The 14,508-nt window shown below is 38.9% G+C and overlaps 1 protein-coding gene across 5 annotated transcripts in view; it reads right to left on the reverse strand.

The window, feature by feature from the left end:
• Nucleotides 1-14,508, reverse strand: part of CKAP5 (cytoskeleton associated protein 5) — an 86,360-nt gene that overhangs the window by 17,549 nt on the left and 54,303 nt on the right. For all 5 annotated transcript variants that reach the window (XM_074230566.1, XM_074230569.1, XM_074230565.1 and 2 more), the window contains 4 exons: nucleotides 11,735-11,863; nucleotides 7,769-7,963; nucleotides 7,211-7,346; nucleotides 2,003-2,091 (listed from right to left, as the gene is read on the reverse strand). In XM_074230566.1, coding sequence (XP_074086667.1) covers nucleotides 2,003-2,091; nucleotides 7,211-7,346; nucleotides 7,769-7,963; nucleotides 11,735-11,863 — 549 coding nt within the window. The remainder of the gene's footprint in view (nucleotides 1-2,002; nucleotides 2,092-7,210; nucleotides 7,347-7,768; nucleotides 7,964-11,734; nucleotides 11,864-14,508) is intronic.

Here is a 14,508-nt window from a genome sequence, read left to right on the forward strand (position 1 = left end):
TTGACTAAATTTAAATGCGCAAAATCAATAAAATAGCCATTACTCAATGAAAGGGAAGTTCTTAAATAGGATTGTTTTTTCTAGCTCAAATACTTTCTAGTCAAACCAACCTTTTACATGCTCAAATTCAGCCCAGGTCCATTTGTAAGTCACCACAGAAAAAAAAAACAAAACTCCCTTCCTGTCCACAAACAAGAGATTTGGATGAGAAGGAAGAGGAAACAAAAAGAAGCATTAAAAAGGACCTCATCTTTATGCCCAAAAGGCAACAAAAATGTGCATACCCTTTGATCCAGCAATACCACTACTGGGTCTATACCCTGAAGAGATTATGAAAAAGGGTAAAAACATCACTTGTACAAAAATATTCATAGCAGCCCTATTTGTGGTGGCAAAGAATTGGAAATTAAGTAAATGTCCTTCAATTGGGGAATGGCTTAACAAACTGTGGTATATGTATGTCATGGAACACTACTGTTCTATTAGAAACCAGGAGGGACAGAAATTCAGGGAAGCCTGGAGGGATTTGCATGAACTGATGCTGAGTAAGATGAGCAGAACGGGAAGAACACTGTACACCCTATCAGCAACATGGGGGTGATGATCAGCCTTGATGGACTTGCTCATTCCATCAGGAGCAATTTTGGGCTGTCTGTGATGGAGAATACCATCTGTATCCAGAGAAAGAATTATGGACTTTGAACAAAGACTAAAGACTATTACCTTTAATTTAGGGGAAAAAACCCCCCATTATCTTATCATGTAATTTTGCTATCTCTTATACTTTATTTTTCTTCCTTAAGGATATGATTACTCTTTCATCTCATTCAACTTAGATGAATATATACCATGGAAAAAATGTAAAGACTAACAGATTGCCTTCTTGGGGGAGGGGGGAAGCAAGATAAGAAGAAAAATTGTAAAATTCAAAATAAAGAAAGTAAGAAGATCCATGTTACATAAAAAAAAAAAAAGGACCTCACAGCTAAATTTTGGGAATTGCTACTAGGCAGACCCACTAGATTATGAACATGGGGAGAGGAAGAGAAGAGTGATGGGATATATACAGAAGTGGATTCTTAAGTGTCCCTGTGGGTGTAATGAGTTTGTCAAAGTCAATTAGCTCCTGGGGCCCTTTCCCCCAATAGCTTCAATGTTTAATGATGTACTTATCCCTCTCCCCTCATTTCTGTTTTGAACAATCACTTGGTTTGGAATCTGTAATCCCTAATTATCACAGCTTACAGGATACTCTTGTCTAATCTTAACTTAATTCTGAAACTAGTAACATATAAAATGTGCATTTCCATAGACTAAGTATACCAGAAGAAGAGACTGTATATTAAAACACAAGTCTATCACTTTTCTTGATTTTCCATTTTCCATTTAAGTGTGTCATCAAATCAACATGTAACTTTTTTTTTTTTTTTTTAGGTTTTTGCAAGGCAAATGGGGGCTAAGTGGCTTGCCCAAGTCCATACAGCTAGGTAATTATTAAGTGTCTGAGACCGGATTTGAACCCAGGTAACCCGACTCCAGGGCCCGTGCTTTATCCACTGCGCCACCTAGCTGCCCCAACATGTAACTTTCAAAGTTGCCTTGCTTGGCTGATATTTTTGTTCATTTAAAAACATGTTTCAATGACCCTCTTTTTCTGTTTTTCTACCCCACTGCCAGTTAGAGACACTTGCTACTTTTTTGCTTTTTTCTTTCTCAATGGGGGGAGGGAAAGGTAGGAAAAAGCTAAGAATGGTCTGTTGAAAAATCAGGTCTCATTCTTACAAAGCTTTTTAACAGAAATAAGTGGGATCAGTAATACCATATCCAAAAACCAAGGTTTGCTCTCAAAGGCAGCTTTAGCTTTAAAAAATCTCCTAGGGAAGGCTTTGATTTACATATGGGATATGAAGAACTATGATAATAATGGTGTTTCACACATTTATAAAAAACCTTGTGAACTCCGACTTCTATTTGCTCTGAAATCAAATGAGAATTCTGTTACCTTGGCTTTTGAGGAAACTCCTCCACCTCTGACCTTTTTAGGATCTGGCTTGGACTCCACAGAGCTGGACATGGAATCTTCCACAGGTGCTTTGACAGGGAAGAAAAGAAACTATTTCAAGCTATTTTCAAAAACTGGCTACAAACTTACTGTTAATCATGTACAACCAATCAAATTAATTTAGGGTTCCCTGCTCATGACAGCCTTACTTTTTTTTGTTATAATATTACTTTTTCCATTTGTAATTACATACTTTCTTTTTTTATTAAATTTGCTAATGGTTTGTCAATTTTATTGATATTTTTCTTTATTGTTCAGATATTATTCTTTTTTTTTCTTAGGTTTTCTTTTTTTTTGCAAGGCAAATGGGGTTAAGTAGCTTGCCCAAGGCCACACAGCTAGGTAATTATTAAGTGTGTGAGACCGAATTTGAACCCAGGTACTCCTGACTACAGGGCTGGTGCTTTATTCACTGCGGCACCTAGCCGCCCCCAGATATTATTCTAATAAATTTATTTACAAAGCTTGTTTGTTCAACTGAAAACTGAAAGCAAGTAGCATTAATAACTGTGTTTCAAAAGCAGTAAGAGTTTCCACAAAACCAAACAGAACTATTATTTTCAAAGAACCAGAACCTGGTTTTAATTACCAATTTGATTTTCTTTCATTTTCTAACATGTTAAGGGCAGAAATTAGTAAAATAATTTTTAAAAAAATCATTCTTCTGGACTATTGTTTTCTCTTCTAGTTATCTTTATGTGAAAGAGCCTCCTCAGCAATGGAGTGATTCTTGGGCAAATCTGAAGGGGGGGTACTTCAAACCCACTTCACTCCTCTAGAACAAAGCTTATTCTTGCCTTGATCATTACCCAGGGAGGGGAAATATGTCTCTCTCTCTATGTGATTCTACTTCCATCTCTCTCTCTCAGGGTCTCAAAGATATCATTTGCCACATTAAAGATCTTTTACCCCCACCAATCAGAACTCCTTTGCAGTTGCCCAGGCCATAGTTCCCTTCCCTGACTGTCCATGCCCCTCCTCATCAGTCCCTAGGCCACCTGCCTTCTACTGTGTTCTCTTGGAAATTATTCTCTTTTTATTTTTATCTTTACTTGAAGGATTATCTGTTCTTTCCAGCAATAAAATGGACTATCTATGTCAGGGGTAGGTTTGTTTTATTTTTGCCTAGCACAGTGCCAGTCAGGTTAGTGATTAAAAAATGTTTGCTCAATGAAATACTTTTCTTTCCAACATTAACACTTAGCAATAGAATTTTGTCTCTGAGAACTGTTTTGTCAGCACCTCAAAGTTTTTAATATGTAGAGATAACTATTGTCACTGTTCTCAAATCACTCTCTTTTTTCTTATTTCTTTTTAAAACCAACTGCTCTTTAAGAGTTTTTTAGTTTCCAGGAAGTTTTAATTAAAACCTTTATCAATTTGTTTCTAATTATACCATATTGTCTGAAAACAAAACATGTAAAAAGACTCATCCAATTGTTGTATTATTTCTCTACAACTTTTAGAATTTGACCAGTTTAAAGAGTATTCCATACTTTCTTATGAAAAATGTCCCATTTCTCCTATTATGTTAATTTCAACCTAAATAAACAGCTGAGATGAGTGATATGTTTATTGTTTATCTCTTGATTTTGTCATATTCTGATCCTAGATTACTTAATATCACCTTAGGTAGATCTGAAAACTCAGCTACTGGTGCTTCATTCTGTACACCAATAGAATATTTATACATTTTTAAAATTCTCTACCATGTCAAAATTTTTCAGCATGGGTACAATGAAAAGAAGATTGAACATATGACTGAATTCCCCAGGTATAAAATGAGAGGACTGAGCAGATAGATAACTGCCAATGGTCCCTTTGCACTATATGATAGTCATTTTTTTAACTCAAGGAACAGGAAGGGTCAGAGCTAGTCATGGGCTCAAAGGTGAATAGCAAGGGCTGCAGCAGGTTGAGAGAGAGGTAAGCAGTTTTAGTGAGGATTTTCCATTTGGTGATTTGGGGAATATTTCAGGCTTTGTGTAGGGGTGAGGGAGGTCTGGGGAACAAAAGGGTAGAGAAAAAGAGGGAATCCTCTGCTGAGGTTTTGAGTCAGGCAGGAGAGCCCAAACCGCATCAATAAAAGCCCCAGAGGAACCACCTACCGTTCTTTGGTTTCTAAAGGAATCCAAGACTCCCTTCATCTTAGGCTGGGTGCTGGGGTGGGGAGCCAGAGAGATGCTTCTGGGCTTGAAGATGGGGAAAGTCAGAGATAGAAGACTATAAAAGACTTGGATGTGGGCCTGAGCAGGCCGAACTGGGGAAAGTCCCTGGAGGGATATGCGAAGATGGAAACTAGATAGAAGTCCATCCTTAGGGGGCCGTAAAAGGGAATGCATGAGGGGCTACAGTTTAAGCTGTAGGATTCCTGAGCAGTAAAACACCATTTCAGAAATAGAAATAGCAAGGTACAATTTCGTCTTCGTTTCTGTAGAAAAGTGAGAGAATGTTAACTTGCTGAGAGATATGAGTAAGGGTTGGGTCCCATGTATTTTTCTTATACTGCTACCTGACAGGAAGTCTCACTTTAAAAGAGAAGGTACAAACAAGAAATGTTATTTCTTTACTAAAGAGAAAAATAGAAGCTAACATATCACCATGATAAGGAAACTTATTGTTGCAAACAGGTGAGTAACAGACAGGTTTTTTGGCTTCCCTGATCACTATGACTCCTTGGTTCTATAGACAAGAACCTTCTAAACAAAAATAGTGCAATTTTAGATCAACTGTTCCCAGAGATATTTTAATGTTCAGTTGGATCCCATTCAGACTCCAAATTGTAGCAGGAGCAACATTTTTTTTGCAAGGCAATGGGGTCACAAGGTCACAAATGCCCAAGGTCACAAAGCTAGGCAATTATTAAGTGTCTGAAACCAGATTTGAACTCAAGTCATCCTGCCTCCAGGGAAGATGCCTGCACTACCTAGCTGCCCCCCCAGAAGCAACTTCTGATTAGGGCCTAGGATCCAAAGCCCTTGAGCCAGCTAATGAAACTAGGCTATACCCAGTGTGCCCTGAAGCTCCTGAAGAAGTGTAAAAGAAGGAACTCTCACATGGATGAATGGTCAAAATGGCCTGTGTTCAGAGATAATGAGGAAGCCCTAAAAAGTCTTGATCTTAGATAGACATGGAGTGTGGAATGGGCCTCCATTTCTCTCTCTGATGTACAATGAGGTCTAGACAAGGCAGCCCCTCAGGACTCCTCCAGTTCTAATTTACTGGAGGTGGCTGTAGGTATAAATACATGATGGATATTTTGGGGCCTTACCCTAGGCAGTAGTTCTTAGAGGTAACAAGCATGAATTAAACGCCTGATATAGGCCAATCCTTATGCTATTATTTGCACAAAGTCAAGGAGCACAAAAACAAACTTGAAAGTCTCCGCTTTTGAGGAGCTTACATTCTAACAAGAGAGAAAAAATGCACAAATACAGGTATAGACACAATGTATAAAAAACAAATGCAAGATAAAGAGGAAGGGGAGGTGCCAGGAAGGGTCTCAGGCAGGTGGAGCTGGCAGAAAACCAGAGATTCTAAATGATGCCTCAGTGAGGAAGGAGCAGAGCCCCCGCCATAGTGGCTAAAGAGTGGGAGGGGGAGAGACTCTGGGCTGAAAAGAACTTTAAATTCCAAGCCGAGGAATTTATGTTGAATCTGAGGGATTCCCTCGAAATTTGCTTTTTTTTTAATGGGGTGGGGGAGGGGATAGAGGGCTATGACCAGTCCTGAATTTTAGAAGTTGTAGGAGACAGGTTGATAAGGCCTTGAACAAGTAAGAGGAGACTGAAATTAGACCAGATAACCTCTCACAAACTGTCCTGTCCTTGAAGTTAAAAAAACAACTTGATGAACTGATGCAGGAAATCACTGAACACTTTCACAGCAACAGTGCGTGAGGGTCAACTATGAGAGATTTGGCTCTTCTCAGCAATACCATTGTATCAAGGACAGTTTTAAAAGACCTGTGATGGAAAATGCCAACCACAAACCAGAGAAAGAACTATGGAATCTGAATGCAGATCAAAGCATACTATCTTCACCTTTTAAAATTTAGTTTTTGCTTTTTTCCTCTCAAATTTCCCTTTTTGTTCTGATTCTTCTTTCACAGTGTGACTAATATGGAAATATGTGTCATACAATTGTACATGTATAAGCTGTATCAGATTACTAAGTTATATTAAGTGAGAGGAGGGAGGAATGGAAAGGAGAAAATTTTACAAAAACGAATATTAAAATTATCTTTACATATAATAGAATTAACACACACACACACAGACACAGACAGACACACACACACACACAAAACCTGAACTGAGCAACAGTAGGTAATAATGGTAGTTTGGAAGGAGAAAGACACTAGGTAATATTTTATTTTTAGAAAGTCATGTTCCCAAAATAGTGTGGAGCAGTAAACTTTTCTTTAAATTCACAAATTATATAATGTCCTAAAATGTATGCTTATCAAACTACCAACAGATGAGTAGATAACTATTCACTATGAATGCTTGCCATTCTCAAACAGGGATTAATTTTTGGTTTAAATAATTAAAGACCCCGCTTTAGGTCAAACCTATTTTTTCCAAGACAACTGAGGAAATTAGCAAACTTCTCTATTTAAGCTCTTACTTTTCATTCCATTAAAAGAACTTAGATTTAAAATTAATGAAATTATTAAGATATGATTCACCTAATTCTTTTTTACAAGGAATTCTAATTGCATTACAAGCAATTCTAAATTTTGATTTCTAAACTTATAAATGCATATAGTACCATATATAAAACAAGGATGGATTTTTCAATGAAAGTTTCATATTGATGAAAACAAAAATTGTGTTACTATGGAAAACTACAATATTTGTTTTTGGATGTATTAATAAAAAAATAATAAATTTATCAAAATTTGGAAGGAAGCAAAGTTTCTATCCACTGAAAAATTATTGCACAAACTGTGATATGTAAATATAATGGAATATTGTTGTGCAATAACAATGTAAAAACTTCAGAGATCTATTTTAAAAAAACCCCAAACCAGAACAAGGTGAGAAAACCACTTTGAAAACCAACAAGAGCTAGGATACAGAATCTTGGCTGGGCTCTTGAGACACTTCCTTTCCTGCCTGTCTTATCCCTCTAAGAGACATTTACCTGATACAGGAGGACATTTGGCTGGACCAGCCCCTCCCACAGGTTTGGAGGATGCTTTTGCAGGGGCAGCAGGCTTGGCTGGCATGTTGGCTTTGGCTTTCTCTAGCATGGCCAGTACCTGATCCTTGGAAGTTGGCTAGGGGGGAGAGAGAGAGAGAGAGAGAGAGAGAGAGAGAGAGAGAGAGAGAGAGAGAGAGAGAGAGAGAGAGTGAGAAAGAGCCCATAATCAGTCACCATACATAAAATGCCCATTCTACACTTGTTAGCAGATGTGCTCTTAAGCAAATGACCATAACTGCTTGGGGACAACAGGAGAGCTCCCAGAATGGAAGCACAGAAGGAAGAAAAGCAGCACCCTATGAGGGAATCATACTCAAATTATACCATACTGCAAGGAAAAAAGTTTCTAGGAAGATGCTGAAATCAGAAAATAATTTTTTTTGGAAAGATTCTGAACTGTCAAATAAGATTTTTTCCTTTCACAAGTTCTTAAAGCCTTGAGTCAGAAGAGACGAGAGAATACTGTGTCTCCTTTTCTAAACTTTCCCAAAGGTGTACCTTGAGTTTCCCAGTGGCCTTGGCCATCTTCTCATAGCCCAGATGCATCATGAAGAACGGCAAGGCATCTTGGGCTTTTTTCCGCACATCCCCATTCCGATCCTCCAAGCATGAGTACAAATGAGGGACACAAAGGATGAGGTCTGTGGGAGTGGAGCGGAGAGCAGGAAGTTTTTCAGCCAGCCAACCCAGAAGCTGTTAAAAGAAAACAAGAGATCAGCTGGGGACCCGAAGAGACACCAGTGGTTGATGTACATGATGAGGCTTGCTAAATTCCAACACTAAGTCAGTTCTTACATGTAATGATCGGATGGATTTAAGATTTTCCTTGTGTCTAATTTCCTTCCACCAATGTTCACAGCAGCCCCACCACACTTTCACATTCTACCAGATTCTTGCTGGGTTATTTTCATAATTCCCTCACAGAGGGCCCACCAGCACTTAAACCATCCATTTAATATATAATAAGAAAAGTGGATATAGATGTTGCAAAATGACCGACTAGTCATTGATAGTGTCCTACATGCTATAGAGAAAACGATTGAGCCTGAAGTTAAGAATTTGGGTTTGAAGCCTGTTACTACCTGTGGCTGCCAGGCTCCTCATTTGCATAATAGGCATGCCACCTGTAGTGTCTGCCTCATGGTAGGGTGGTGAGGCCCAAAGGAGATCACGAGCACTGAGCAAACTTTCAGATACATGTTAACTCTGAAGGAGAACTCTAACTTTATGGAGTTCTCCGTCCACCATCATGAATGTACTGACAGTGATTCATCTTGTTACATATCACCATCTGAGTACCGTGCCATTTTTACAATTTTTCTTAAATGCATGGACACACACACACACACACACACACAAAACATACTATGCATTTATAAGTTTAGGGATAAACATATGTACATCAAATTCTAGCTACAGGAATATAGAGCATAGCTAATGCTATCCAGGTATAAACCCCTTTGTGAACTGCTGGGGTTCTAGAAAGACAAAAACCAGACCTACTCTCAGGGTTCTTTCTTACTTACATCTTGCCTCATGTCAGTACTTGGTAGATCATGGAATGAAAATGTATTATGTGAAATACAGGTAATTTGTGGGAGTTGTTCTGTTTAAGAAGAACCTCTAAGGTTACATTATTTTAAAAACAATTAAAAACTTAGGATCCTACATTACCTATGATGCTCAGAAATCTGTGCAATCCTAAAATCATGGTTACCTATTTAGAGTTAAGAGTTGTGGTCAGAAGACTTGGGTTCAAATCCTGGCTTTATCATCAATCTGATTTTCTGACTAGTCCCTTAGCTGAGGCCTCAATTTTCTAACTCTGAGGTGTGCAGTTTGAGATAACTACTAAGGCCCCTTAGAACTCTATCATCTCTTCTCATATTTTCATAGAAGACATATTTGAAGTATGGCTTCTCATTGGGTTAAGAGGAAAAAAAGCAGAAAATAGGTTGGCAGTTGCTTATGTCTTCTAGGTATTCATTTTGGGTAAATTGTATATTCCTGCACAATCTTCATTTGTTTGACATAACTTGAACAAATCCATTTGTTTGTCCAGCTGCACTTTATTCTGTGATCTCTAACAGCTATTCCTCAAATCCCATTAGGGAAAGACTCATATCTTTTGGCAAGTGGAGGAAGGAAGAAATGAGAAGATGGTGGTGATGATACTAATTTTTCATGGTAAACCTTAAGTGATACTGGGATGGTCCCATCATACATATCCTAGCATGTTAAATGGACCTTTCTGGGCAGGGATTTGGAGTTTCTTCCAAGGATTCAGGCTGTAATCCATCCATCCTCCTAGGTAACACCCATCTACATTATCACATAGTAACCGTGAAGATCCACCCAAGTGCTGGCCCCTTCTTTCAATTTTTCTGATGTTTTGAGGATGCCAGTGGAATGTTCACTTGGGGCTGTCCATGTGCTCTCCTTTCCTTTCATCATATGACCATCTGTTTCACTCCTACATTTCCCTGACTGTATTCTTTACTGCAGTCCTCCTTCCAAGATCTTTATTTGTTATATAATGTAGCTTATTCACACCTATCTACCATGCATTTTTCCATTTCTCTCTGTGTGAAACTAGTGTTCTATGATTAAACTCAGAATAATTCAACAAATGTCAAGTTAACTATCCTGAAAACATTTCTGCTTGCCTTTTACAAATGGTTTTGAATAAAGTAAGGATTACTGGGCAGTTAGGTGGCACAGTGGATAGAGCACCAGCCAGCCCTGGAACCAGAAGAAACTGAGTTCAAATCTGACCTCACACACTTAATAATTACATAGCTGTGTGACCTTGGGCAAGTCACTTAACCACTATGCCTTAAATTAAAAAATTAAGAGTTACTGAAAATAATAGAAGCTATTTTATATGTCCAATGTCTGGTTTTAGTGATTAATATTCACAGAAATAATTTACTTTATTAGGCCTTCTAGAAAAATTCAAATATAACCCATGGGAAAGAGGGTGGGGTGGGAGAAACCCCCTTCAGCACTAATATACTCTGTACTTATCCCTCAGCTAACTCTGTAGTTTGCACTGGCCAACTTCCACCCTTAGAATGATCTCATTACTCACCTCCACCTCATATAATCCCTTATTTCCTTTGAAATTGAGACATAAAGCCTTTCTAGAGTTGCTCAGCTGTTGGGGGTTCTCCCCACCTAAATTACCTTTTATATATTTTGAACAAACATATATATGCATTGTCTCTCCAGGCTGAATTGTAAGCTTGAGAGACTATGAGAAAGAAAAAACAAAAAACAATAAAAATTGCTTTGGCCTACATTCAGGCTCCACAGTTTTTTCCCTCCGGATGTGGGTGGCATTTTACAGCGTGAGTCTTTTAGAACTGTCCCAGATCACTGTATTGCTAAGAGCCAAGTCCATCAAAGGTGACCTTCCCACAATGTTGCTGTTCCTGAGTACAATGTTCTCCTGGTTCTGCTCACTTCACCCAGTAGCAGTTCATGCAAGTCTTAACAGGCAATTCTAAAGTCTAGTCACTCATGAATTTTTGGAGAATAGGGCTCTATCACATTCAATGTTCAGCCATTCCCCCGTTGATGGGCATCCCCTCAGTTTCCAATTCTCTGTCACTACAAAAAGAGCTGCTATAAATATTTTTGTACATGTTGGTCCTTTCCCTTCTTTTATAATCTCTTTGGGATACAGACCTAGTAGTGGGATTGCTGGATCAAAGGGTAGGCACAGTTTTATAACTCTTTGGGCACAGTTCCAAACTGCTCTTCAGGGGAACAAGACAATCTAATTATTTGTCTTTGCCTCCAGGACGCAGTACAGTGCCTGGCACTCAGAGGGCATGTAATAAATGCTTTCTGATTGACTTTCTAGTATAGTACGATGAGGTAATAAAGGGGTGGCTCAAAACGGAATGGTTTTGTTATTGTCATCAATGAAAAGAAATGCCTATAAAAATGCTGGTCCAATGATTCCACTTCCTGTTTGTTGTTTTTCTTCCAGTTTCATTAGTGAATGCCAGGGGAATAATCTACACTGGCTGATCCTGTGCCAAGTTTTTTGCTGGCTTACTTTTTTCTCCAAACATTCAGTTGTTCTATGTATGAGGCAATGATGATGGGAAATCTCCCACTGTCAGGCCTTGGGCTTGGATGCTAAGCTCTGGTCTTTTTTTCCCTTTTGGCAAGAAAATGAAATGGTTGTTTTGGGAGGTGGTTTCTGTGCTCTTTTGACACCTCCTGTGGAGACTGTTTTGCACTGGTTAGATGCTTTAAAATGCTGACAGTCAATGGTTTAATTTTTGTCCGCTTCTCACATTTAGGAGAAGATCTCTTATTTAAACTCATCTAGATGGAGCTGCTCCTATGTCATTATCCTTTCCAATAAAGTACCACCTTTGACACCACCGGTTCATTATCTGGCCACATAAAAGCTGACTCTAAAATGACTTCTACTTCTAAAGTACCAACCTCCTGCCTTAGGAAAGGATTTTCCTTTTTGAGCTCCTCAGATAGATCTTCTCCCTCTAGCCATTCCTTCATGCCAGTCTGTTCTGCCCAGGCATTCACAGTTGCGAGAGCAGCAGCCCGAACATTATTCTGTAAAAAGACAAAATATTCAAAAGGATTCATAATCTATAGAACTGATAGGAGGAGAGGGTAAAGAATCTGTTTTTTAAAAACAGAAAAAAAGAATCAGAGCTTCCATTGTTAAGGGGCTTTCCTTTTTCCTGGAGGATGCAACATAGAAATAAATGAACAAGGCTTGATATGATATACATTATACCATAATATAACAGAATCTTGAAAGAAACCAGATTCTATGAGTCCAACTGAGATTAGGCAGGGCCTCAATTTCTTTCCACTACTTTGAAAAATTGTTAATTTTTTAGAATGCTGTTACTTCTTAGTAATATCCTCACTCTAACACTACCAATAAAAACTCTTTTATCATGAAGAAAAACATTTAAGCAAAACAAAACTTCAAAGGGGAATTACAACTAATACATGCTTTGCAATTGGAGATCCTATAGATGTAAAGGAAGAAAAAGGCCACCCTGTCATATTTTCAGCTTGACCTCATTAGGGATTCTGTTCCCATAGAATGTTTCTTGACTTTTTGATGCTTAAGTGAGAGATTGCTAAGAAATTAAGTCTAGTTGCATGTTAGACATTGATGTGCTAAATCACACAGCTACTACTTCTTTTTGACTGACCCTCTATGAAACTGCTCTCCATCCCCACCACATTAACAGTGACATTCTAGAGCACCCTGGCCAACTGAGCACTCGGTTTCCACCATTCCATGAAGGAGAAAAACATTAAGCAGTCCAATCCTACACAATAAATCTGCAGCAAGTCATGATGCCAGTCAGCATTTATCAAAACCCACTATATACTAGATACTGAAGGCAGGTGACCACAATTCCTGCCTTCACAAAGACTGCATTCTCATGGGTGAGAGAGCACATCAATAACTAGGAACAAGCATGATGTACATGGAGTAAAGAGAAGGCAAAATGAAAAGGATGATTTGCCTTTCTGTGCTTGTCCTCTGCACAAAGCCTGCAATGGAGAGGAGGTGTCTGATAAAGACTGGACAGATTAAGACCCAAGTGGGGGGAAGATAAAGGCTCAGGCACAAGGTGGACCTGGGTGAATCTTGAGGAAAGCTGGGGAAGAGGGAAGAGCGCTCCAGGCAAGGGCACATGAGACTAACATCACACAGCAGGCTGGGAAGGCAGGGAGAGGCCAGTATGAGGGGCTCAAAGGGAGTCCAAATCAAAGGTTACTGCAATACCATGGACAAAGACGAGGAGGGGCTGTACATGGTGTGTGATTGAGGGGGTGGAGAGAAGGGAAATGATGAGTGAGAGAGGTTGTGGAGGAGTCAAAGGCAACAAATGAGACAGATGAGGCAAGCATGAACAAAAGAGGCCCAGATGATACTGAGGTTCTGAACTTGGGTGACTATGAGGATGGCGGTGCCTTCAAAAGGAAAAGGGAAGATGAGAAGGGGGGAAGGTTTTGGGAGAAGACAATGAGTTCAGTTTTAGACATGTTGAGTTTGAGATGCCTATGGTACACCTAGTTCAAAGAGGCAGTTGGTGAATTAGGAATGAAGGTCAGAAGAAACTAGGGCTAGACATGTGCCAATCATCCGCAAAGAAAGGGAAAGACTCTGCCTCATTCAAAACCAATTTGTTTGTAAATCAAGACATCCTCCCCTGATGTGGGTGGTCCTCCTTGAGAAGAAAAGAGAATAACAAGCATGGAGAGGGTGGCTGAAGCCATAAGAACTGATAAAGTCACTAAAAGGTAAAATACAGAGGGGAAAGAGAGCCCATGACAGAACCTTTGGGGATGACCACAATGAATGGGTATGACATAGGTAACAAATCAACAAAAGAGACTGAGAAAGCATGTTTCATACAGGAGAAAAGTAGTGCCACAAAACCAGAGAAAAGAGTAAGTATTCAGGAAGAAAAGGTGATCAACAATGCCAAATGCAGCAGTAAAATAAAGAAGCATTAGAGTTGAGAAAAATCCAATATATCTGACAACTAAGAGATTGTCTGTTAAATGTGGAGAGGGCAACATCAGTAGAGGATGAGGCCAGAAAGTCAGGTCATATATGCTGAGGGTGTAGAATAAATTGTGAGGAGATGAAGATGGAATTCTTAAGGAGTTTAGCCACAAAAGGGAGAAGATATACATAACAACCAGTAGGAATGGTAGGGCCATTTAAGGGATTGTTTGAAGATGGGAGAGACAGGCATTTTTGAAAGCATGGAAAGGATTCCATAGATAGGTAACAATTGATTTTGAGATAGAGGATAACTAGAGAATTTATTGACAGAATTAGGAGGTGACAGGATCAAAAATGATTACTTCTTCACTTAAGACTGGATTAAAAGAGGAGAAAATAAAGTAAAAGTCTAAATGAAATGAGATGATGGAAGGGGAAAAAGGGAGAGTTCTTGGTAAAAAGTCTCAATTTTTTAAAAGCATAAGGCAAGGATAGGAAGAGAAGATGCTATGGGAGACCAAGGAGAAATGACAATGTTTGGAACAGTAAAGGGCTTGAGATAAGGTAGCCAGTGTAGGGGTAGGTGATGGCCTAGAAAAGAACAGAAAGGTGGCAGAAGGTCACGGTGAGGTTGAAGAAGAGGGTAAGAGAATTAGAAGGTATATAGAAAGACTGATAATGATAAAAGATTATAATAAAATGAAATAATTTCTGA

This window comes from Macrotis lagotis, chromosome 3 (assembly GCF_037893015.1).
Source record: "Macrotis lagotis isolate mMagLag1 chromosome 3, bilby.v1.9.chrom.fasta, whole genome shotgun sequence".
Classification (NCBI taxonomy): Eukaryota; Metazoa; Chordata; class Mammalia; order Peramelemorphia; family Peramelidae; genus Macrotis; species Macrotis lagotis.